Genomic DNA, 25,326 nt, shown 5'->3' on the forward strand with positions numbered 1-25,326 from the left:
CAGGGTTGCCATTAAAGTCTCTGTTTACGGGCCTATTGTTAAATCTTATGGGCTTAAGCCTATGGACTTCTGACATTGAAAATTGTAAATCTATCACCAATATAAAAATCTGATGTATTTTTACCAACTCGACAACTGAAATCGACAAAAAAAAGTGTTTTTATTTTAATTAGGGCGCTGATCAAATTAGGGCATTTATTTGAGAGGAGGAAAACACCGAATTTTTACATAAATAATATATTTGTGAAAAAAATAAAAGGTGATAAATTTAGATGACGTCTTTTAAAAGGCGTCATTAGAATGAAAAAAAACGTATAAAGATGGTAACTTTATATAGAATTAACCCTATTTTATACTTTATCTAAACTCTCTAATTATAAATCGTTTGAATTTTTTTGAATTTTTTTAAAACATAATCTGTTTAAAGTGCTGTTTCTTGGAAACAATTGTAAATTGTGTTTTAAAAAATGTTTGATGTTGTTTTTTATATTAAAAAAACGTGCTTTGACGGCATTTGGAGTAGGAAATCAACACAAAGTGAAAAAAATATAGTAAGAAACGCTTTGGAATACGACTTTCAAAGTACAGTTTTAGAGTTAATTTTTATAAATATTTTTGTAAACATCCCTTTTATTAATATTTTTTAACAGAGACGTAACTTTTTGAATAGGATTAACCATAAAAGTCATATAGTGAAATGTAAATATATAACCTTTCATACTTTAATCTAACAAAAAATTATAAAAGAAAAAAAGATACAAGTAAAATATTAATCGAAATAAGGAGAATTAATTTAAAAATCTCACTAAAAATGTCAAGTTGACTCACAACGACGAACATAGTTCAGACAGTCTTAATTTAATTCTCATATATGACTAGACCGATGAACCGTTTGTTCTGTTGAAATTTTATACTTTCCAAACATCATCTTCAAACGGATCTGAAAGATAGATTTAAAATCAACAACCATCAAACTCAAACATTAAAACAAACATCAAAATAAATTGTGAAAAAAAAGACTTTTTATAGTTTAAGGATTTTAATCAAATAAAAAAAATTGACATCCAAGCTTAAAAAACTTTAAACAATTTCAATCAGACTAAATATCCTTCACATGTAAAAAGACCTTAGGCAAGTTAAGGATCTTCAATAAGTTTTTAAAAGTGAATTAAAAAAAGAAGAAACTCCATTTCTAAAATGATTATTGAAAAAGAAAAAGTTATTTAAATATATATGTAAGGTAAATAAGGTAGCTTTCCGAATAAAAAGACCAAGAACAAGAACCATCTCCTCTAAATTTTATATTTTGAGTCTTTATTTGATTTAGAGTTTTTTCTAGTAAAGAAAAGAGATGTTTTATTTTCAGAGATGGTTAATGAACAAACCCATTTTAATATCTTTTTTTATTAATACTTGTTTTACATTATGTGTTATGCGAGATGATTCGTCAATTTATATATTAATTAAATTTACTATAATTATATTAATATATTCATTTTATAATTGCTATTACATTAGTTAGAATTATTATTTAAAATAAATTTAATATTTTAGTTATTAATTTTTAAGGTTACTTACTTGTCATAATATTCATTTATAATTTATCATATTAATTAAATTTGTTATAATTATAATAAAAATATATGTACGATTTATATTAAATTAGTTAGAATTTTTATTGAATTAATTTTTTAAAAAAGCTGGATTAAAGTTATTGCATTAATCAAATTCATTAAAAATATCAATGTGTTTATTTGTAACTAAATAAAGGGTGATTTTCATAAAAAAAGTTAAGGCTTAATTGCAAATTCATCCACGAACTTTATCCTAATTTGCAATTACAACATAAACTTTGAAATTTGGCAATGCTAGTAACCAACTTTATACTTTTGGCAAATCGATACACCAAACACAAAAAACACTAATGTGGACATTGTAATATACCGCCATGTGTCGTTGCGAGATTGGTCGGTGTACCAATTTGCCAAAAAATGAAAGTTGGTTACTGACATTGTCAAGTTTCAAAGTTTATGTTGTAATTGCAAATTAGGGTAAAGTTCGTGTATACATTTACAATTAACCCAAAAATTAAAAGGTGATCGACCTCTACAGACTAGAACGAAATATAGAAAAATAAAAACCTGCTCGTTTCCTCCATGGGAGGAAACGAGCGTTTCCTCCATTAATGGTGGAAACAGATCTCGTTTCCTCCATTATGGAGGAAACAAGACCTGCTTGTTTCCTCCATAATGGAGCAAACAGATCTGCTTATTTCTTCAATTATGGAGGAAACAAGCAAGTTTCCTCCAAATGGAGGAAGTCTTTGGAGGGTTCCTCCATTTGGAGGAAACCTGCGTTTCCTCCATTAATGGAGGAAAGCTCCTCCATTAATGGAGGAAAAAAGAAAACTCTCACTCATTTTTTTTTAGAAAAAAGTGTTATTTGATCCTTGTATTTTAGCCATATTATTTTTTTTATTTTTTTATTTTGACACATCATTATTTAACATAAGTTTAATATTTAACGGAGAGTGTAGCACTCTCTCCACATCTTATACGTCTAGGGGTATATAAACAACGAAAACGAAAGTAAAGGAACTCGAAAAGGAAAAAATAAAGTAAAGGGATTCAATGAAAAAAAAGTGAAGAGTAGAGGGATCTCAGAATGGGTTTAGCCTAAAAAGTTATGGAAGTTTTATGTGACCTACTAAATTTTTTTAAATTACACATGCATTATCATTTGAAAAACTGGCAGCTGGTTTCATATTAGTTTATAGAAGTAGAAAATTCCACCTCGTCTTCAGTTTTTCGTATGGCTTCTTTGCAAGGAAAGGATCGCATTACTACACTTTCTTTTTTGGAGAGACTTGATATCGAAAGATCAACTCAGTTGCTCTTTTTGTTTTGCAGTTGAAAATCATGCCAATCGCATCATTATACATTTGTCCTTCGACATGAAGGTTTTGCAATATTTTTATTTGGCTTTTGGGAATTACATAAGGCTAAATGTTGTAAAAAAACTAAATCTTTCACAAAAGTTTTACAAAAGTCATGATCTTTCAATTTTATCGATTTTGGCCAAAAATTGATTATTTGGTTTCACAAAAGTCCTGACCTTTCAATTTTGTCGATTTTAGCCAGAAATGAATTATTTGGTTTCACAAAAGTTCTGATCTTTCAATATTTGACATGCCACATAGGCGCCACATAGGAGCCACATAGGCAAATTGAAATCAAGTTGAGAGTTGGCTACAATTGAAACCAAATAATTTGTTTTTGGCCAAAATTGACAAAATTGAAAGGTCGGGACTTTTATGAAACTTTTATGAAAGGTTTGACCTTTTTACGACATTTGGCCATTACATAATGGTCTTTTCGGGTAATCCGGCGAACTTTTACAACCGATAATTTGTTTTGGCAAAATTAAATACAAAATTTCTATAGAGAACTACTTTTTGGCTTATTCACCAAAAAATACCAAATCTTTGCGGCTTGAGTCAATTTTAGTCAAACCTTTAAAAACCACCATATTTAGTCAAACTTTATATATCGTGTTTTTTTCCAGCCATTTTTGAATCGAACCGGATTTATTGCTCATATGTTAGCCATGTCAATTCCAACTCAGCAATTTAGCTGACATGGCAACATCTCAAACCACTAACTCAATTTAATCAAACCACACAATTAACCATATAGTAACCCAAATAAAATCAAATCCAACTTATTCAAATCAATAATGGATTAATTATTTAAACTCATACATATTTTATAATTTTATTTTAAATTTTAACTAAATAAATAAAAATCGTAATATTCAAACGGATATTGTAATTAATCTCGAAACATAATATAAAATTTTGTTTAGTTTAATAAAACTTCAATTTATCAACGGACATCAACTTCCGCGGCTGCCACCACCACTCTTACTCCGGCCACTGCCCATTCCGGCCACCATCCACTCCGGCTGGAGTCTTTTTCAGACTCCATGACTGGAGTCTTCTCCAGCCATGGAGAAGATGACATGCTCGTCTTCTCCAGCCATGTTGCTCGTCTTCTCCAGCCAGGAGAAGACGAGCAGGTCATCTTTATTTTTGGTTTGGTTAGTTTTGGGTTGGTGATTTAGAATGTGCCATGTCAGCTAGTTTAATTGAATTGGCAGTGACATGGATGACATGTAAGCACGAAATCTGGTTCGATTCAAAAATGGCTGGAAAAAAAACACAACATATAAAGTTTGGCTAAATATGGTGGTTTTTAAAGGTTTGGCTAAAATTGACTCAAGCCGCAAAGATTTGGCATTTTTTGGTGAATAAGCCCTACTTTTTTTAGCATTTGGATGTTTTGAAAAGTAAGAAACAAGAGGACTTTTGAGCAAGCAGCGACAAACTACGAGAATTTAATTTTTATTTGCATTGTTAAGAGGTGAATCGTTACGAAATTTACGAAATTTGTAATATAGATTGGACTAAAAGTCCAGGTTGTTGAACCCACGAGGATAGTGGACTAAGTGAATGATTTTCTTACCAATCTTAATTCGCTTAGCAAAACGAGAAGGAAGTTTGTTTAACAATTAAAGCATCAATCGACAACATAATCTAAACTTGCAACTAACAATCTGAATAAGTAATTGATAAAGATTGAAGCAAATAACAACTAAACGGGATACTAATAGATAGAGGTTTGGAAGTCGATACTACACTTAAGTTATGCAATCAAGGAATTGGGCTTAAGGCAATAAACGTGAACCAAACGTCTCTTGAACATAACTCCCGCTCTCTCGAGCCTCAAAGAGCTATAAAACTGCAAACAAACTAACCAAGCCTAACCCACTCTCGTGGCATTAAACAAGATTAACAAGCAATTTAACGATTAATAATCAATTTTAAGGTTTCCTAATCCCCAACTCAATCTCATGGTGTTAACAATTAAGATTCTAATCAGCCTAATCCAATTAATTAACCTTCTCTCAAAGTCTTAATCAACCTAAGATCATGTTTTAGGTAGTTAGACTAAAACAAGCATTAAGAACATTGATTAGAACAACAACATGCCTAAACCCTAACCCAATCATGCATTCACAAGCTTCATACTAACCACCAAACAAGGGGGCTTAGCCAATCATGGCTAAGTCAAGAATAATACCAAATAAGGAACAATAAAGCATTAAAGAAAAAAACTAATTACTTTTGTTGAAAACTCAACAATAAACATTCAATGTAGAGAAAGCTTCAATAATAAATGAGAGTCAATCTTGAATAATAACTTAAAAGCATAAAAGCTTCAATAATAAATGAGAGTCAATCTTGAATAATAACATAAAAGCATTCAACAATGGAGTAAATGTAGCTTGAAATATTGAAAAAAAAAATGATACAAAACCCTAAAATTGCTCTCTACAAAATGAATAATCTCTACTCAAATTGATGATGTCTTATAGGTCTAGACAAAAGAGGAAAATAATCTCGTCTAGACAATACAACCCTAAAATGGAGATAAAATGTCTTATATGGTCTAGACAAAAGAGGAAAATAATTTTCCAATACAATAGTTGTGTTTGGCTAAATTCGAAAGTGGGCCTCCATCTTGTCTTGTGAAAAATTGAAATCTGAATCCCCTTTTTTAGCCTTGGCTTGATCGAGCTCTTCATTAAAGGAGAAGAGCTCGATCGAGCTTAGTTTCCAAGAGCTCAAGATTGAGCTCTAAATGCTAGGGCTCGATCGAGCCCTTCATTAAATCAAGAAGGGTGGAAAACTTCGTTAAAACGCTTCAAAACTTCGCTCCTTTTCTGATTCATTGATTCTTTCTTCTTCAGGCCAAAAAGACTTTGCTTTGCTCCGTTTTTCTTACAACACACACACACAATAAGGTATACAAAAGTACCGAAAAGTATGGTGAAACAACGTAACAACATACGGAAAACAACTAGAATACATAGAAGTATTTCACTCCTATTAGAATACCCGGCGCCGGCAAGTCACTAAATTCGGTCAAAATACCAGTCTGGACAGCTCAAATCTGAAAAAGGGGAGCACAAAATCAAATCAAAAAGTCAGTGAAGACAAAATGCACAAAGGATAGAAGGTCAGGATAAGAACTCACATGTACATGATATTTCATAGAGACGGGATCTCCCACGGACAACCTGGTCTATGCTAGTGTACATATAGGCGAGGGCAGTAGACCCCGAGTCAAAGGACGCAATCTGATCCAGATCCTCCAGCGCCGGTAACACATATAAAGGAAGAGTCGAACTCGAATTGCAGAACAAGTCCCCATCAAATAAAACAAAAAGACTCGAACAATCTAATCATCTTGTGTTCATTCCTTGAAACATAGCCCTGATAGCGATCATACAACTCAGTATACTGAAGAGTACGACCCTTGACTTACGGTACAAAACCCAAAATCTCCATGATATACTCATTCCATCAGTTATAAGTCGCGAAACCACCATCAATGGTACCGGCTGACCACCAAAAGTTATCCTAGTAATGAGTAAGAAGTCCAGCGAAATCACAATCATCTCCTCTAATGACAAATGAAAGGTGTGAACAGTATCCATCCACCTCTCCTTCAAGCATGCAATGAAGCACTGTTCCAGACTCTTGACATGGTAAACAGAGCACCGGTCATACTGACGAATCCTATGCATTGAATTAGAATAATTAATTAATAAGTATGTTTTTTTTGAGATTATTAATTAATTAATTAACATGTTTTTTATCTCTAAAGATGAAATTTTAATTGTATTAGAAAATAATTAATAAATTGAATTATAATATTATATAAACATTATACAAATGTGCCTGTCTCTCGTTGGTGGTTTTATGAAGAGCAGAGATGATCCACAAAGTATTATTTTTACACATGGCATGGACCCATTGGTTCAAAAGTCAATCATACGCCACTAATGTGCTAATATAGTTTGAATCGAGTCTTGAAATCTTGAATTAACCCATTTTAAGGTCCTTTAATTTTATATTTTTAATTTATCTGATCTTTAAATTTTCATTTGATCTTATTTAATCTATAAACTTACATTTTTATTTTATCTGATCCTTTAACTTTCATTTAGTCGTATCTGGACTATGCATTTTGTTTTTTTTCTTATTCAGATCTTGAAACGGGTGAGAGTTTAAAGAACAGATAAACTAAAAAATATAAAATTTAAGAATCAAATAAGATCAAATGAAAGTTTAGAGATCAGATAAATTTAAAATTTAAAATTCAAGAATCAAATGAGACCAAATAAAAATTTAGATATCAACTAAATTAAAAATGTAAGATTAAGGGGCTTTAAAATGGGTCAATCATATAGTCTAAATGAAATGCACTCATATAGCAAGTGCTAAAGTGGATGTTCTGTTAAATTTGACATTAACCGTAATATATGCTAAATTAATTTCATTAATAAGTATTATTATTGTTTTTAAAAAATTCTCTTTAATTTTAAATTTATATATTTTTTTAATCTTGATTGACTAATTTCTTAATCATAAACCACACATTGATATAATTAAAAAAATTTAAAATATAAATTGTCTTACATAATTTTGTATTTCTCTTAACAATATATATATATATATATATATATATATATATATATAATATTATATGAAATAATAATCATAATATTGATTGATGTTAATGTTATAGCAACTGTCTTTCTCTAAAATTTCCTCTCTCTTCTTTCTAAACAACTTCCTCCATACTTCATTTTTTGAAGGACGGGAGGAGGTAATTTTTCGATTTCAATTGGAAATCATCCTCTCTCTGTCTATAAAAATTTAATATTTTATAAACTTAGGCTTTATTTCAATAAATTTAACCGTTTGATAGTTTTTCCGGTAAGACTTTTAGTGTTTTTATGCTTGAAAATTTATACTTTTGTGGTGTGTTTTCTTAGATATCTCAAGAATTTCTAATGATTGTTCAAAGTTCATAGTCAATTTAAGATTTTTGGATGGGTATTCTTTTAATTTTTTAGAAATTTTAACGGATCAAGTGGACTGCCGGTTAAATTGGAAGGACAAATTGAGAACCGCTCCAATGGAACTTCGCTCTCAAGTTCTCGTTCAGTTCTTTCATGCAAAATCGACGTTTATATTTGTCTAATTTCAATTTATTTTTTATTTGTATTTTGAGTGGTTTGTTAGTATTTTAGATCAAAATTGAAAGATCATATATTAATTTTTTATAGGGAAATTTAGGTATTTACTCCAAAAATAAAAATATTTGCACATTTTACCTCAACACAGAAAAGTTGCAGAAAATACCTCACGTTTTTTTCAGATTTATGTTTTTACTCTGGGTTTAAAAATATTTATGATTTTACTCCGTTATCATCTGGTTATCATAAATCCTTTTGTAATTATATTTTTGCGCACGTTATCATCCAATTATCATAATCTTATCATATTTCATTATCATCTAGGTATCTTACTGCAGTGTTATGATAACAACATGATAATTACTGATACTGAGATGATAATCAGATACTGTTTTATCATAACATAATCATAGATATTATCATAACATTATCATATTTCATTATCATCTAGTTATCTTACTGCAGTGTTATGATAACAACATGATAATATACTGATACTGACATGATAATCAAATATTGTTTTATCATAACATAATCATAGATATTATCATAACATTATCATCTTGATACCATAAATATCATCTCGGTATCATATGATAATGTTATGATAACGAAATATGATAATATTATGATAACGATTTTATAATCAAACATTATTTTATGCAGAATTTTTTCCCCTGCAATGTTATGATAACTACATGATAATAGCGTGATACTCATATGATAATCAGAGGCTGTTTTTTTATAAAAAAAATAATTTTTTCTGCAGTGTTATGATAATGTGATGATAATGCAGTGATACTCATATGATAATCAGATGCTGTTTTGTTTGCAGAAAATCGTTTTTTTCATCATAAAATCATTTTTCATGCAGCTTTTTAGATCTAAAATTGAAAAAATCAAGATTAATTTATTTAGATCTGAAAGTTAAAATGAATTGTATTTATCACCACGAATTAAGAAAAAAATCGCTAAAATCAAATATGAAAGAACGGCGGAGCGACGACGAAACGATGGCGGAGCGACAACGGATCGATGAAGGAACGATGATGAAAAAAAGAATAAAAATGGAGAAGAAAAGAAAAATAAAGAAGAAGAAGAAGAAGAAGAAGAAGAAGAAAAATGACGAAAAAAAAAGAAAGCAGAGAAGAGAAAGAAGAAAAAAGAGAAAGGAAAGAGAAAGGAAAAAAAAGAGTAACAGGTGGTATATTATTAGAGTAAAAAAATATAATTAGAGTAAAATAATAATAAAAAGTAGGTATAATTATAATATAAATATGTCTTAGAGTAAAAAAATAATTATAGTAAAAGGGTGAGGTATTTTGTCTATCTTTTCCTTCTTGAGGTAAGAAATCCTATTATTTTTAAAAAGAGAGTATTTTTCCTAATTTTCTCTTTTTTATATGACTTTTGAATTGTAATTTACTATTCGTTAATGAATGCTATCATTAGGAAAAAAAAATTAATTACTACAACTTTTGCAGTATTTTTTATTGAAATCAAAATTAAAAATTTATAAAATAAGGATTATGGCTTATCAATAGCAAACCCAATCCTATAAAAACAAAATCTCCTTTTTCCTACAGTTTCGAACTTAAGACTTCACTCCCAACTCTTTTGTATATAAACCATTGATAGTGTCCAGTTTCCAGTGTCTGTTTAGCAACAAACAAAAAGATTTAGCGATGGATACTAAAATTCCATCGGCGGTCAAAGCCTATGCTGTGCCTCTCCTTCTATTAGCGATCTCTATTTTCTATCAGCTCGTCGTTCTCCCTCGCTCTTTTCCTCCTTCGCATTACGATGGTCCGTTTTCCATAATTATCGTTGAATTTTAATGATTTTTTGAAAAGGTTTTTTAGGTTTAATTTCGTTGTTTTTCGCGGCAGTTTTGAAGATTGAAAGGTATAGTCCTGTCGAAGAAGTAAAGAATGCGTACGAGAAGCTTTCTTCCGCGTGGTAATTAATCATACATGTAATTTTAAATGTTGACTATATATTTTGTTTACACGTTGACTGGCAAACTTGATTAAACGGGGAATTTGTGTTTATTACAGGAATGCAGGCACTGAGGTTCCTACTGCTGTTGAATTTTTAGAGGTTATTTTTTTTTTTTGATATTGTTTTTTTGTCAGTGTTTGGGAAAGAAAATATAGTAATTGTATAATTTAGTTATTTAATTTCTCATGTTTGGAAGTCTCGTAGTTGCTACAATGCGATTCGTTCAACTCAATATGATTTTGCTAGACTTGCCGATATGTTTGTTGATGAATGATTTCGTTTTTTGTTCTCTCAGATTCAATATGCATATGAATTGTTGACCAATCCTTTATGGAAAAGGGACTACGATATTTTCGGCGTTGATGAGCAACTTGTGAGTGCTAATTTAACTATATCCACGAATTTTTTTAATGTCATATTGTTTCATTGATGATTGAGAATTTGCATGGCACAGCATGTTCTTGACAAGCTCAAAGAACAATATGTTGGTGAAAACTTTACACAGATACGCCCTCCCATACTTGAAGCTTTATCACCTGGTTCGTTAATATTACCTTTTTATAAGTATTTTTAACTTTTAAATTTTAAGTTCTAAAATTTGAAGTGATCTGATGAATGCACTTTTTTATGTTTCGAGTAGATCCTGTAGATCATGCTCTTAATCCCATCAGAACTGAGGATACTTCGTCTATGTTCAGTGATTCTAAGCCATTGCTTATACAGGTAGAAATATCTTTTCTTGTGTTTAAAATTAACTTTTTTAATCAGAATATACTATCCTATACTTTCTTCTCTGTAAAATAAATTCAACAAAATACAATCAGTTTCATGAATTACTTGAGTCACTCGAGTTTCTTTTTTCTTCCTCATTATTAACTTTGTTCTGTCAATGGATTTCTTTTTAGTGTAATTCCAAGTAAAATTATTTATACACTTCATTTGACAATTTTGAGTTGACATTTTATCATAGGTGTATTCACTTGGGAGCAACCGCTCTGCCCAACTCTATAATTCCTGGAAACAAATTGGTATGTCTTTATTTGCCGAAGTATCAAAATTTTGTAGTCAAAACATTTGAAAGCTCTCTTTTATTACATGCCGGCTCATACTTCGCTCGTTTCTGGTAGCTTTTCCGTCCATTTACGGACTTCCACATGCTTTCTTTTTATTGATTGTGTGATAGATTATGTAAATTACCCTTTGTAAAAATTTGGCTCCCATCCATTCTTGCACAGTATCTATACCTGTTAAATGTTATATGCATGTTTAATGGCTTTATGCTCTATCAATTTGTGCTTCATGACAATGTGGAATGTCAATGAAGATCTCTTTGGCTTACTTTTGCTGCATGTATTTGATACCCAGCCATTGTTTTGTCTTGCAATTGGTAACCCTATAATTAATTGGCTGATGGCTCAAAGTTGCTATAAATATCGCAAAATTATCATCGACAGTCTGACCTCTTTTTTCATCGATTTTTTGCACTAAAAAATTCAGATAGTGACAATTATTATTGCTCTTCTCGTCTTGGTCCACCCTGTTTGTTTAGACAGTCACAGTAAAACTATATACAACCAGAGCTTCTTTGTTTACTGCCTGTGAAAAGTTGGCGTAGTTAAGTACGTATTGCCAGTATAAATTGCTCATATGCTTTTCACTTGCTTTCTTTAGAGGTCTAAAAATAGATGTAACACCTTTTATGTTGAATGTGCTGCATTTAACTTTTACGTATTACATCTGTGAGCAGAGAGAATAGAGAATGAAATCAGATAATAATATAATTTCCCAATTTTAATGAAGCATTGGCACATAACTGAAGGATAACAAAGGTTTCTCTTCTTATGATGTTCACATGTTTCCATAATAATGTTCATTAAAATCAACCTTTTCTTTGTTATTATTTTTATGATGTCCTATGTTGAATGCTTTTGATAGGAATTAGCATGACTGTTTGTCATTTAGTACGCAATCAAGTATTGCTCTGGTTTATGACCTCTACTGTTTGTGTGCATTCAGCTTCTTTATTAGATGGGGTTGCAAATACTGGTATGGTTGAACTTGGCGAGGTTCAACTTGCTGTATCTCTTGCTGAGAAAAAGCCAACAGGACAACTCTTTTTCAGGACTGGTAAGTGTTTTACTTCTAGTCAAAATACATGTCCTTAGCTCAAGTGCAATTTTTCTGCTAAACTGATAGGTAAACTGTTTTCAGTGTGAAAAATCATAAAATGGACAAAGTTCAGAGATTAGATAAATGCTATAAGTGAAGGGTCAAATGGGAATTCATTATCGATTTCTGATAAATAAATAAATAAGAGGTTGGGTTAAATCAATTTAAATAGAATCAAGAACTTTGATATCAGTTATTGTTTTATAGCTGGAGTGCTGTATGCTTTGGTTTGTATTACATGCTGTAACTACAACGATGCTAAGAGGCTGTGTGTTTATTTGCTACTTCTCCTCATGGGATAATAAGGTGTTTGCATAGTTTGGATTTACTAGAGGGCTTATTAGTGATATTATAGTAATTTTTGTTTTTTGTAGATCTCTTATGTAATTTCTCTCAAATAATTATTGGTCCTGACTGCGGTAAACACATTTTTTGCTCGCCATTACTGTGCTGCTATTTGCACCACTACATTTTGTTTTTTTGAATAGCATAAAAGGATTCGATTAATGATTAGCTTGACAATTGGAGGCATTAGTACATTTTAAAATCAGAGATTTACCCTCATATCAAACTTCAGAGCTGCTTTTATAATTTTTATTTTTATTTTGGAAATTGCATCCGAGTCTTTGACATTTAGCCCGATCAACACTTATCTCCTTGCAATTCAGAAGTACTGCTGATGTTTAACATATGAGTGTAAGTGAGGGGTGATATGGCTAACATATGCCCCTCAGCTATTTATGCCAAAATAATTGAAGGCATCAGTATGCATTAAGAGTTAAGACTACTCATGTCAAACTTCAGAGTTCAGAGCTGCTTTATTAGGGTTAATATTGCAAATTACATCCAAGTCCTTGAGATTTAGCCCAAATTACACTTTTTCTCCTTGTTTTTTTGAATCGGTACTGACTACTGAGATTTTACATATGAGTGTTGTCCAGGGGTGAAATGACTAACATATGCCCCTTACTGAGTTGTATATCCCCAGATAATATACAACACTCTAGTCCCTCAAGTTATACACTATACAGTGGTTTGTCATTTAAATTTAATTTTACAGAATAATTTTATCCTCAACTTTCAGTGACAGGTTGGCTGTTGCTACTAAAAATTACATTGATCTAATTGGGAACATATGGAAGGTCCGATTCATATGATTCCCTGTGTGAATGGTCATGTAAATTTTATGAAAATGTGGGGACCAAAGTGTTCGGCACACTAAATCAGGGATTTTAATGTAATTCAAATTGCTTACAATGTTCTACTACGTTTCTTGGTTCAATTCAGTTTATGGCTCAACACGTAAATCTCATGGAACTGAACGTTTAAATTTATTTTTCCTCTGCAAATTACATTGTTATTTATTATGTGCTTTTAAGCGTACTGCTGCTTCTGTTTCTTGCCTTTGACCTGTTATAATGATTGTAGGGCTTCCCTCGGTTGTTGCTTTTCCACCTGGGTGTAAAACTTCAGAATGTCTTATGAGGTGAGTTAGCAATTAGAGATTGTATTAGAAAATGACCAGATATGCATAATTTTCCATTAGAAAGAAAAATAATTTGTATTTTTTGAATGAAGAGTGATCATGGCTGGTCAAGGTATACTTTTACATTCAAAATTTTCTGGAAGGTTTATGCACCGGAAATTGTTTTATGTTGAATGCTTTTACATGTTAATTACGTCTTTTTGTAGGTAGCTTATGCACTTTTAGACATGCATCTTCCTGTGTGAATACTGTTTGGCATGGCTCTAAAGTTCGTCTTTTGTGTTAGGTATGAGGGAGATCTCTCGGTCGATGCAGTTACTGATTGGTTTGCTTCCGTTGTGCTCAGTTTACCTCGCATTTTGTATTATTCAAAAGAGACGCTGGTAATTTGGATCCCACTTTATTTCATTATATTTTTTGATTGGAATTCTTTTTTCTTAAATTCTCATTTAAAACGTAAAAAAGTATAGAACATCAGCACTTGTGTCATTAAGGATTAAGGACTTGCAATTTTTTCATGTTTGCTTAAGCATCCATTTTATCAGCAGCATTCAGTTGGAATTTTTTTTGCTGCAGATGTACCAAAATTGTAGAATTTCTCTAAGTGACTTTTTCAACTATTTATTATTATTTCTCCTAATGAGGCATTGCATGCCAAATGATAAGTCTGGACTAGACTAGGTGGAAGGAGCAAAAGTAAGACTTAAGTATTATAACCAAGTATTAATAGGTGGGCCCTTTCTTTGGAGCAGTCAATCGAAACTGTTTAGTTTCCTCTCTGGTTTGCTAAACATGTGCTGTTATCATGTTACAAGTCCTGTGGCTTCATCTCATTTCCTTTAAAGGCCTGTAATTTTTCAAAACACATTTGTTAGGAATAAAAGAAAGGGACGGGTTGAATTTTGTTTGTTTTGTCAAACTTGTTTCCATATTGCTTTGAAGATGGGATACTTTGAAATCTTGACTTTAAGGTTAGGTAAATGAGCCATGTGAAGCAAGTTTTGTAGTTGCGATAATCTGTTATGCAGTCCTAGATGAAATTCTGTGGGGATAAAAGGAAGAACAGATAAATATAGAGATTAAATAGATGATTGGTGAAATCCTCATCAGAGTTAATACATTGGGATTATTTTTTGGACATTGTTAATTTACCAGACAATCTGCACAAAGTCACAATGCTTACTAAATTTGTCTGACATGGATAACATGGCCATATCGAAGCGTACAATTATTTTGTTTCTGGTTTATTTCATTATTTTATATATATATACACACACGCATATGTGTATATATATATATATATATATATATATATAAAAAAGTCTTAGCAGTTTTTTAATATGAAGTGTTTCATTTGTCCACATATATCTCTGCTGCTGGAATGATGAGAAACTATCTTATGTTACCAGGGAAAGAATTTTCTGGCAAAAAGTGGTCCTCACAAGGTATTTTGTCGCTCTCCTTCCTTTCTTTGAGACAACAAGTGGTAATGAATGTCAATATTTTGGCCACTGTAGTAGTTTGGTTGCTTGTGAAATAAGGCATTCATGGTTCTCATTTGGCCTTGGGTTTAAGTTATGGTAAGTATATATTATGAATGAAATATGAGAGGCTTTCTGTCATTGGGTCTGGGGAGGAAAAGTACAAAAGGAAAAGAGAAAAACACACTGAATTTAGCATTCAATTGACATGCTTTTGATATAGAATAGCCTTTCAGTAAGTGTGTTTTTTTGGGTAGTTACGGCCTCCTAGTTAACACTAAATGGTATTTGCTTCTGACTTATAGGTGAAAGTCATTTTCTTCTCAAAAGAAGGAATGCGTGCTACGCCATTTGTGCGACAAACTGCAAATAAGTATCGGGATTATGCCTCTTTTGCATTTGTTCTGTGGAGAGAAGAAGATTTCTCTTTTTGGTGGAATACGTATGTGGATGTTCTATCTCCTTCACTTAATTGTATGCTGCTTTTTTGTTTTTTTAATTTCATGTAGGTTATGCATGCTATGTTGGTGCTACTAATACGTTTTTGAGCAAATATCACTTCTTTGACCGTTTGACGGAGTACAGTGTTTTAACTTTTCTTCTATTACGATAACAAATACCTTGAGGAACCTATTAGCCTGCAATTTCCTTGAAATCTGTCATGGATCTCCCATTCTGTTATCATGATTCCTGGCTTGGAATTTGCCTAAAAATTCTTTGGAATTGTGTTGAGCATGTGCTGGTAGCAATTGTTGTGTAAATGATAATCCTCGCAGTGCCGGTTGCTAGAAGTTTCCTGAAAGATTGGGACATTGAGATAGTCTAGATAGAACATAGTCAGTAACTTCAAAATTAGTCTGAAGTGCAGGTGTACGAGGAGAACAAGAGTGAGTTAATATTGATGATGAAAAAGAAAACTTGCAATAAATTCTTATCATGTGATCTTTTGAACAAAGTGTAATGGTGAAGGAGAAACATATATCTAACAGAATGCGCTTTTGGAAGTATGTTTTTCTTTTGACTATTCATTCAATTCATGGGGAAGTTAGAATATCAACAATTTGATGAACCAGCTTCCTTAGCAAAGACAGTGTTGTTATCTTCCTTTGGCATTATGATTGCATCACAACCTTTTAGTACTTCGATGGAATGGTTTTGTATTGAAATGTGGATAACGAACATGAGGCATGGGCTATGAAGAGGGTTTTATTTGGGGCTGAATTTTCAAAGTCCTGGCATCCCAATCCCATAGTTATCTTGTATTGGAGCTAGGGGAACCTGTAGGCTTTTGAAACGCAGAAATCTTTTGGGGTATTGTTAGGAAAAGTAGTTGCAGACCTTCACTTTTGGGTGTAAAGAAATTCCTTTTTTATGATTTGTGATTTGTAAACTTTTACTGCTGTGTGCTAATAGCTTTCTGAGAGATGCTTTCGTTTGATGTCTTTATTAATAGAATTATTTTATTTTGTCTTAAAAAAATGAATTCTAGGTTTGAGGTGGAATCAGCTCCTGCTATTGTGTTCTTAAAAGATCCGAGGGTTAAGCCTGTTGTTTTTCATGGTAATTCACCTATATAACTTTCATGTTCGCTTTTGCCGCCTTATATTTTGATGATAAAATTATTTCGCACGAACCAGGCTGATTGGTGTATGCTATGATGCAGGATCATTTAACAATTCATGGTTTTCAGATGTCATGGAAAAGAATAAACTGCAAGGTATTTTTTTCCCATCTCTAGCTAGTTTTTTTGACTTCTTGATGTTGTTTTTAACTGTTATTAATCAGCTTTAGTCAATGACATTTCTATGTACTTGTAGTTTTTTTTTTCTGATAAGTTGACTTTTAGAATAATAGAAAACTTTGTGTTAAAAATGGAAAATTTTTGAGGTTATTTATGGAGATACATCAGAGAGAATAAGTTTTATGGACCATTTTAATTACTTTTCAAGTTGTATTTCAGTCCTTCCTCAGTTAAGAAGCGTGACATCTATGGAGCTTGGTTGTGATGCCCGAGGACATTCTCGTGCTGGAAATGATACATTATCGTGGTATTGTGTTATTGTAGCAGGAAGGCTGGGCCCAGAACTCAACGAAATCCGTGAAGTAAGTATTTCTATCACGATTATCTTTCATGGGCTAATTATTTAATTTATAAATCCATATTTAAAGTCAAAATCAAAATACAGTGTTGAATTGACAGAAATTACCAAGTGCATGCACCTCCATCTGATAGTACACACCGCATTCTCTATGGTTTTTCATGTTTGTGTATTTGACAATTTCACTGAGTTGGTTAATGATATTTGAACTTGAGTAACTACTAAAAGAGATTCAAATCTACCTGTTTTGACGTTGCTGAACTATATGTTTTTTCGTGGATAGGTTATATCTTAGTTGTACATTCATCTGATTTCACGTACTTGATTTTGATTATGACTTTCATAAACTTGTGAATGCAAGCATCATTTGTTATCTAATGGAGTGATTTATTTGAGTTCATAGACAATTCGCAGGGTAGAAGGACTGTTGTTAAATGGAGAGCCAAGTGATGTTGATCAAGGTCAATCATCATTGCTGGCGACTGCACTGCAAAACAAGCGGTTAACCTTTGTTTGGCTTGATGGAGAAGCCCAAGAAGTAAGTTCTCGTACTTCCGTTCACAATTACATTTTTTCTTTTTAGTTAAAAACTGCTAACACACACTAAGACTGTGTTAACAAATATGATAAAGACTATAAATGTCGTGAAATAATTCATAGTGTATTAGATTTTTTGTTTGCAAATTAATTCTGAGTGGTTGAGAAGGACCAAGATAATTTGTTTGAGCAAAATGCCATGACTTCTGAGACTCTGAATGTGAAGAAATAATAACTGGCATTTAGGAGACGATTTTTGGAACAGTCTGTTATTTTTTATTATTTTATTATTATTATTATTGAACAGAAGAAATAGCATGTTTTTTATGGCACATGGTGATACAAATATCTCAAATGTTTCGAGACAATTCTTGATTTGGCTGCCCTTGATATTTAGAATTGCCTGAAAAGATGCGTGCTTCAATTTTTTGAAGTTACTTTGCATAGTGAATGATTATTTTGTTCCATAGTCACTGACATTATTTGTTCGTATCCAGAAATATTGTCTCTTTTATCTGCATTCTGAGACCAGCTATGATACATGCGGACCAAGGAGGGATATGATTGATGTACCTAAGATATTCATGGTGCGCTATAGAAGGAATGCTACTCAAGATTACATGATGAATGAGGATGCAGATCATGCTTCACAGCTTGTGGCAAGGTACAATGGTTCAGATGAAATTCCACAGGTATTAAGAGTTCTCGGTGAATTTTTAGTTCTGTTTCATTACTTTGAATAAAAATAAATTCTGTTATATAATGTTAACGAGCTTATTTATTTGTCATTTTTTATCAAGATACATATTGAACCGCAGGAAATACTGTTGTGTGGATATAGTTTTTCTGATTATGTTTCTTGTTTGCTAATTCTGGCACAGATCATTAAATGGATCTCAGAAACAATGAGGGATGGTGAAACCAGGGATCTCCCCTTTTTTGTAAGCTTCAAATTTACTCTATAGCTATTCCTCTGGCAATATCTTCATCCAAGTGTTAACCTTGCATTTGAAATAGGGTTATTTTAAATTACTTTTATTAGGGGTGAGCCAAATTATAGTTAGACTGAAAAAACCGATTGAATCAATACCTGAGCTGGCTTGGTTTGATAGTTTAATAATTATGGTTAAATTGGTTCAGTTTGTTCGGTTTCTGATGCAGGTTCTGTTTGGTTGCTGGAAAATTTTGGTCTAATTTAATAAAGTAAATTGGCCTATTTTTTAAAAAACTTTTCATTAATTTTATATCAATGAGAAATATATTATAGACTTAATTAACCAAACCGACCGAGCTGAGTAGTTAGTTCGGTTTGTTCTTTCTTTTTTAAACATTTGGTTATTCAGTTTGTTCGGTTTTTATTATTTTTGTAATTCTGTCATTCAGTGGTTTGATTCTGTTTTGTGTTGTTAATTTGTTTGGTTTGGATCACCCAAAAAACTAGTTTGATTAATTAGTTTGGTCCCATCCAGTTCAGTTTGAACTGAACCAGCCAAACACTCACCTTTAACTTTAATCATCAGACACTGTAACGACAAGCAAAGGAATAGAAAGGGACACATGACTGCCCCTCTAGATGTTTGGCCCAAACCACATGGCTGCCCCTCTAGATGTTTGGCCCAAACCACATGACTTACATTTCCACTGACATAAATTTTTTTATTGTGGGGCACTAACTTTTTTGAAATATTGACGATGTGATTATGACAACTGCATATCCGAGTTTTGGATTTGTTTTAGAAGATTTGTAATTTGGAGCTTCAACAAAGTGGAAATATTGTCCGTGTCACGTGGTGTAATGGCTAATATTTCATTGCAAAATGCTGGTGGAGTTTAATGGATACAGTTCTCGTGAATGTTCGAGCTGATCATAAATGTTTATTTGTTCTTAATGCAGACAGCAAATACTCCTGATCTTGTTCCTGAAGCATCAGATCCTGTCTGGTCGAGAGGTGCCCAAGGAATTCTTTCCAAAAGTGTGGGAATCAAGCACAGGATCCTTGGAATCAGAAGCAAAATTAATGATCATATAGGAGATCCAAGGATTGGTCCAATACTACTTTTGGGAGCTTTAATGTCTTTCGGTACTATGTGGTTAATGAGGAAACAAGCCGCTCATCAGAGCCAACCAAGTCAATCGAGCTTGGAGGTGAGCGAGTTATCTATGCCAAAGTAACTTATTGACTATGGATTAAATTTTGTTGCTAAGCAAAGATTGTTAGTTAGGTGAAGCTTTCTCTTATCCATAACTGCAACAATTATCTTGATGCACGTGATATCTAGTAATTTCTAAGGTGTTATATCTGATTTATAAATGTGGCCATCCTTTTACGTAAAAAACAACTAGTGGACAAACAAAAAAAGAAAAAGAAAGGGAAATTTTTGGAGTAAATACTGATGAACTTAAAAAAAAACGATTTTAATTTTTTGAGATACTAAAATAATGGGATTTTTTTAATAAATAATAAACAGGAAATTCAAAATGCTCGGGGATGAAAATGAGGGTCTGCCCTTCCCCTTACTAGATCAAATAGGGAATTTTGAATAGTACAGGAAAGGTGTTACTTTGTCTGCACTGGTTTGTACACGAATGCGTGAGTTATACCGAGTACTCAGTAAATTATCCGTCTCTGTTCGGCCCGAGGAGAAGATAAAGCCCAGAACTTTGCCCTAATTTCCATTTTCTCACTGAGAAGGCAGGGGCTGATGCTATAGAAACTCGATGTTTTTGTGTGCTACTATTGGTCAAGTAATTCTGCCATGCTTCTTACAGGATGAAACTACTCAAAAACGCAGAGAAAGAGAAAGAAATGCCTCCAAGAAGGAAGTACCTGCTTCCATGACTGACACGGAACCAAAAGATGCACGGCAGATGCCTTTTTCAGAGTCTGATTCCGAGTAGCAGGTATTAAAATTATTTTGGCAAATAGGGACAGTTTTTTCTAATTAAAATAATCACAAAGTAGCCATTGTATAAGTTAAACTCTTGATTTTTAGTTTTATAGGGGCTAAGCCCTTTTTAACCTCGGTTGGAGAGGATATTTAATCATAGAAACTCTGTGTTAGTTAATCAACATTGTTTCAAGGAACCGCATTAAAGCTTAACAAAATGCTATTCAATCTTCTAATTGAATCGACTCTCTCACGTGCAATACGTGTTTATCACTTGTCAATGTTTACGCTATTGGTTCGCTTGGACCTTGATAATTTACAGTTTTATAAAAAGGAATGTATACAAACCTGATTATCTAGGAACCTATATAGGTTAAAGCACTTATAAAGCAAGGTGAAGTTGTCCCAAAAGCCTATGGGCAAGCATTGGGAGAAGAGCCAATCTGCTGCCTATGGGTGATAAGATCATTTGCTTGTGTCAAATATTCTTTTTGTTCATTCCGTATTCATCTGCTTATCTCTGCATATTAGAAAGTACTTTGCAATTGCAATAAACAAAAAATATAAATTGTTTATTGCAATCCAATCGGACTAATTCTGACAACTACTCATCATTGCACAACCTCTGAAGACCTAAATTTCCCGATTAGTAATAGTACTAAAAAAAAAAACATAGTACATACTTCTCTTAAATCACTTCACCACACAACTTCTACTTATTACATGATATGAGAAGCTTCACCAGGACCAAAATCTATGACCTCAGTTTATAAAAATTCTGCATGGCCGTCCTGTGTTTATGACATCAATGGAAGGGGAAATTCTGGCATTTAGTCGTAGCTTGCTGTTGTGATCATTGCTAAAAACTTCACTACTGCATGTCTGAATATGATTCTGCAATTAGGTCCGGGAAAGAATATTCTTCGGAAAACATGAATGTTGACATAGGAGATTCGATGTTATAGTTATATGTATCACACGTTCTAAAATCCAATGCACCACTGTCAGTGTCACTTCCGTTCCAATCTCTGAAGAGGTCGAGATGATCAAGATCAAAAGGATTTGCTAATGGATCAATATTATCATCCTCCAATACAGATATCTGTTCGCTTACTACACCATTATTGGAAGTAGAAACAGACGGTGACGCATTTGAGTCATTGTTTGGCAGGCTCATTGCCGAATCACTAGCCTCGAATTTGTTCTGATCCGTCGAATTGGACAAAATTGACTTCAACATGTTAAGGCTGTGAAAACGAGACGACAGTGAAGCCATTTTGTTGAGTAGCCTAGCTGACGAAGAAACAGGCCTTGGCGTGACAGGCGACGACGAACTGTCTTTACCATCAGCAGTTACACCGCCTCCATCTGACAATGATGGTGTGAGCTCAGCAGCTGGTTTGTTGAGCAGCTGAGGAGAGGCAGGGTTTGATGAGGTAGCAGGCAAATGGCTAGGGTCAGATGAGGATGGGGCAGCAGGAACTGGGTCATGATTAGGTAATTCTGTTACTCTTTTCTTGAGATATGTGTTCCAATAATTCTTAATTTCGTTGTCTGTTCTCTTTGGGAGATGTCTGGCTATGGCTGACCACCTGGCAATAATAATACAACATACATGATTGAGAGCTAATAATTAGGAACAAGATCATTATAGGCTTTGGCATTTTACGGTCCATCATAAAAAAAGAGACCAAAGCACCCAAAAGCAAAAGCTCTACTTTTGGCAATAAATGTATTTTCATTTTTGCAAGTTGAATTATTATACTAATAAGGCTTTTATTATTTTTAGTAAATTTGGGGGTCAAGGTGTTATTTTTCTTTCAATCATGAATAAATTTTTAAGTGGAGAATGGTGTATCATTCCGATTCTTACTTTTTGCATAGTACGACATATGTCGCAACCTTCAATTATTGGTTTAATAATTCACTAGATACGAATTATTTCATTTATCGACACCAGATGATTATTCTATATTCTTAAAATCATACTCGTCGTCTCATAATAAAAGAAGATAAGATTATTATTTTAGACGTTTTAAATTATATTAACAAATTTGCTATATTAATTTGAATAATTAATTTAAAATACTAAATTTATTCTTCAATAGTTTCAACCATTTCTAATTCTTGTGCAAATTAAATTTTACTTTTTTTTTGTGGGATGAAAGTGGTACTATTTTTGTTATCTTGGATATCTTAAAGAGATATTTCTCATTTAATTTTTATTATCTACTAACTTACTTTTTTTATTATACTATTTAACTTTTAAATTACAAATTAATGTAGAAATTTAATTTGATTAATTTATACAAATAATTTTGCAGTTAACGTTTGTAAATAATATTCAAAGCAAACGAATATTCAAATATGCTACTACTATTTTATTTATAAAAATTTACGAAAGAAAACAACACAATAAATAAGATACGACGGAATAATATTTAAGAAAGACTAATTCAATCTTTGATTACTTCTTTATTGTGGAGTTGTTTATTTTTTATTTAATTAGCTAAGATTTAGTGAGGAAAAATGACAGTAAAGAAAAATAAAGTGATAGTATGTGAATTTTAGATGTATAAATTTTATTGAAATCTACTTAATACATTACATAATTAGTAAATTACCTGTTGCCCAGAGAAGCATGAAGCCGAATGATGGCTTGCTCCTCATCTACACTGAACCCTCCTCTTTTAATGTCAGGCTTAAGGTAATTAGCCCACCTTAATCTGCAGCTTTTTCCACATCTTTGGAGACCTGTTTATCATCATTATCATAATTACTACATCATTTTACAATCTTGAAAGTACTAATCTGTATCTGACATTGTCCTTTCTATAAATTCTTGACTTAATATAATATGCAATAGTCATCAAGAACGATAGACATTCTTGAATTCAAGAATGCTTAATGCTTTAAAAATCACGAATTTAAGAGTGTTTTGCAATTATAACACAAACTTTCAATTTTAATATTGTCGAACGTCAACTTTCAAATTTTTACAATTCGAAACATAATTTTCAGTTAAAAACATGATGACCTGGACGTCAGAATAATATTTATTTTGGTTTCCACGTCAGTATCTTTGTGATGAAAAATTGTTCAGTGTTTTGAATTGCAAACAAAATGATATTGCATGTATTAAATTGCCAAAATCAAAAATTCATGTTGAATAACACGATAAAATTTCTGATTTTTAAAGCAATTAAGTCATTCGAGAAAGACGAACATTCTTGAGCTCAAGAAAGAAAACTGACCAGCTTTCTGAGGCAAGGTACGCCAGCCGCCTTCGCCGTGTTCTTGAATATAAGCAATGAGTTTATTATCCTCATCGGTAGTCCATGCGCCTTTCTTGATTCCGGCTTCATTGCAGCATGGAGCTCTTCCCATTGTTGTATGCAAATTATTACAAGGTTCGGTTTGTTTCAGTTATTAAGGTGAAGGGAGCACATAGTGATATATATTTTCCGTCAGCAATGCAATCGATTGATACTCATAATTTGCTTTCTATCTTGCTGTGCCAGTGGGGTTTCTATATAATGGCATGTGGGCTTAGCTCACTTCTATTTATTTAGTGCATCTTTTTACTTTCTCAATAAATTTGTTGGTATTCGACATTGTTAATATGTTATGTAAATGACCGTCCATTGGTTCATTGATGATGATGGCTATTTTGGTATTAAACATTATTAGAATATTAGTATTTTATTTGTGGAAATTTCTTTTGAAATACTCATTGATCAAATATTAAATGAAATTACAAATGTTAGAATGTATTTTTGCTGATTTGACATAGAACAAAATGCTTGAATAAGAATAGATGAAGCATTATTCGCAGATTATCTACTAAATTTGTTTAAAAAAATTAAATCTGTATTGTTAACATATAATCATAAAATAAAACTCTCCTTAGTCTCTATGGAGAAAGACACAATGAAAATATTCACAAAAAAGATTAAAAAATGACTATTATAAAAAAAAGGGTTAATGTCGTAAAAATTTACAAACTTTACACGTTTTCTCATTTTAATCACGCAGTTTAAATCTTCTCATTCTCATGCACGAACTATCACTTTTTTTCAAATTTATGCACGGTGCTGAGGTGTCACGGCTCCATTGGTGTAATTCGCTGTGGTGGAGGTCATTTTACACCAATAAATGAATGTCAGCTCAGCACCGTGCATGAATTTGAAAAAAAGTGGTAGTTCATGCATAAAAATGAGAAAATTTGAACTGCGTGATTAAAATGAGAAAATGTATAAAGTTCGTAATTTTTTTTATATTAACCCTAAAAAAATAACTAACTAAATATCTTTCTCTTTTTTATTGAACCGACTTGACATAGAATGAGATATTTAAATTATAGAAGCATTTATTAGTAGACCATCCAGTAAATTTAAAAATAAAACTAGATAACAATTGCTTATCTAGAATTATAAAATAAAACTCTTCTTAATTGATAATGAAATAAATTTAAAAAAAAATAAAATAAAATTAATTTTGATGATGAGAGATAAAAAAAAACTATCATGAAAAAACAACATTTCTAGCTAAATAT

The 25,326-nt window shown here is 32.1% G+C and overlaps 2 protein-coding genes across 4 annotated transcripts; one reads left to right on the forward strand and one right to left on the reverse strand.

Annotated features, from left to right (window-relative positions):
• The first annotated feature begins 9,672 nt into the window (after window positions 1-9,672).
• LOC126673092 (uncharacterized) lies at window positions 9,673-22,595 on the forward strand. 3 transcript variants are annotated; one of them, XM_050367068.2, is made up of 21 exons: window positions 9,673-9,915; window positions 9,999-10,068; window positions 10,167-10,209; window positions 10,406-10,483; window positions 10,565-10,649; window positions 10,751-10,833; window positions 11,081-11,138; window positions 12,127-12,237; window positions 13,708-13,765; window positions 14,052-14,148; window positions 15,175-15,210; window positions 15,552-15,688; window positions 16,736-16,806; window positions 16,910-16,963; window positions 17,207-17,349; window positions 17,749-17,883; window positions 18,380-18,574; window positions 18,764-18,823; window positions 19,777-20,028; window positions 20,653-20,784; window positions 21,780-22,595. In XM_050367068.2, exons 1-20 carry the CDS (start codon window positions 9,795-9,797, stop codon window positions 20,779-20,781), a joined length of 2,016 nt encoding a protein of 671 aa, XP_050223025.1. In that variant the 5' UTR covers window positions 9,673-9,794; the 3' UTR covers window positions 20,782-20,784; window positions 21,780-22,595. The 3 variants fall into 3 exon arrangements, with proteins under 3 accessions (XP_050223025.1, XP_050223026.1, XP_050223024.1); XM_050367069.2 differs by having other exon boundaries at window positions 21,943-22,595; XM_050367067.2 differs by lacking the exon at window positions 21,780-22,595 and having other exon boundaries at window positions 9,674-9,915; window positions 20,653-21,044.
• Window positions 21,323-24,375, reverse strand: LOC126673093 (transcription factor MYB8-like). Its single transcript, XM_050367070.2, has 3 exons — window positions 24,026-24,375; window positions 23,396-23,525; window positions 21,323-22,363 (listed from the first exon to the last, which is right to left on the reverse strand). The coding sequence occupies exons 1-3, from the start codon at window positions 24,156-24,158 to the stop codon at window positions 21,643-21,645; spliced, it is 984 nt and encodes a 327-aa protein (XP_050223027.1). The 5' UTR covers window positions 24,159-24,375; the 3' UTR covers window positions 21,323-21,642.
• Window positions 24,376-25,326: the final 951 nt, after the last annotated feature.

Source organism: Mercurialis annua, linkage group LG3 (genome assembly GCF_937616625.2).
Source record: "Mercurialis annua linkage group LG3, ddMerAnnu1.2, whole genome shotgun sequence".
NCBI classification, from domain to species: Eukaryota; Viridiplantae; Streptophyta; class Magnoliopsida; order Malpighiales; family Euphorbiaceae; genus Mercurialis; species Mercurialis annua.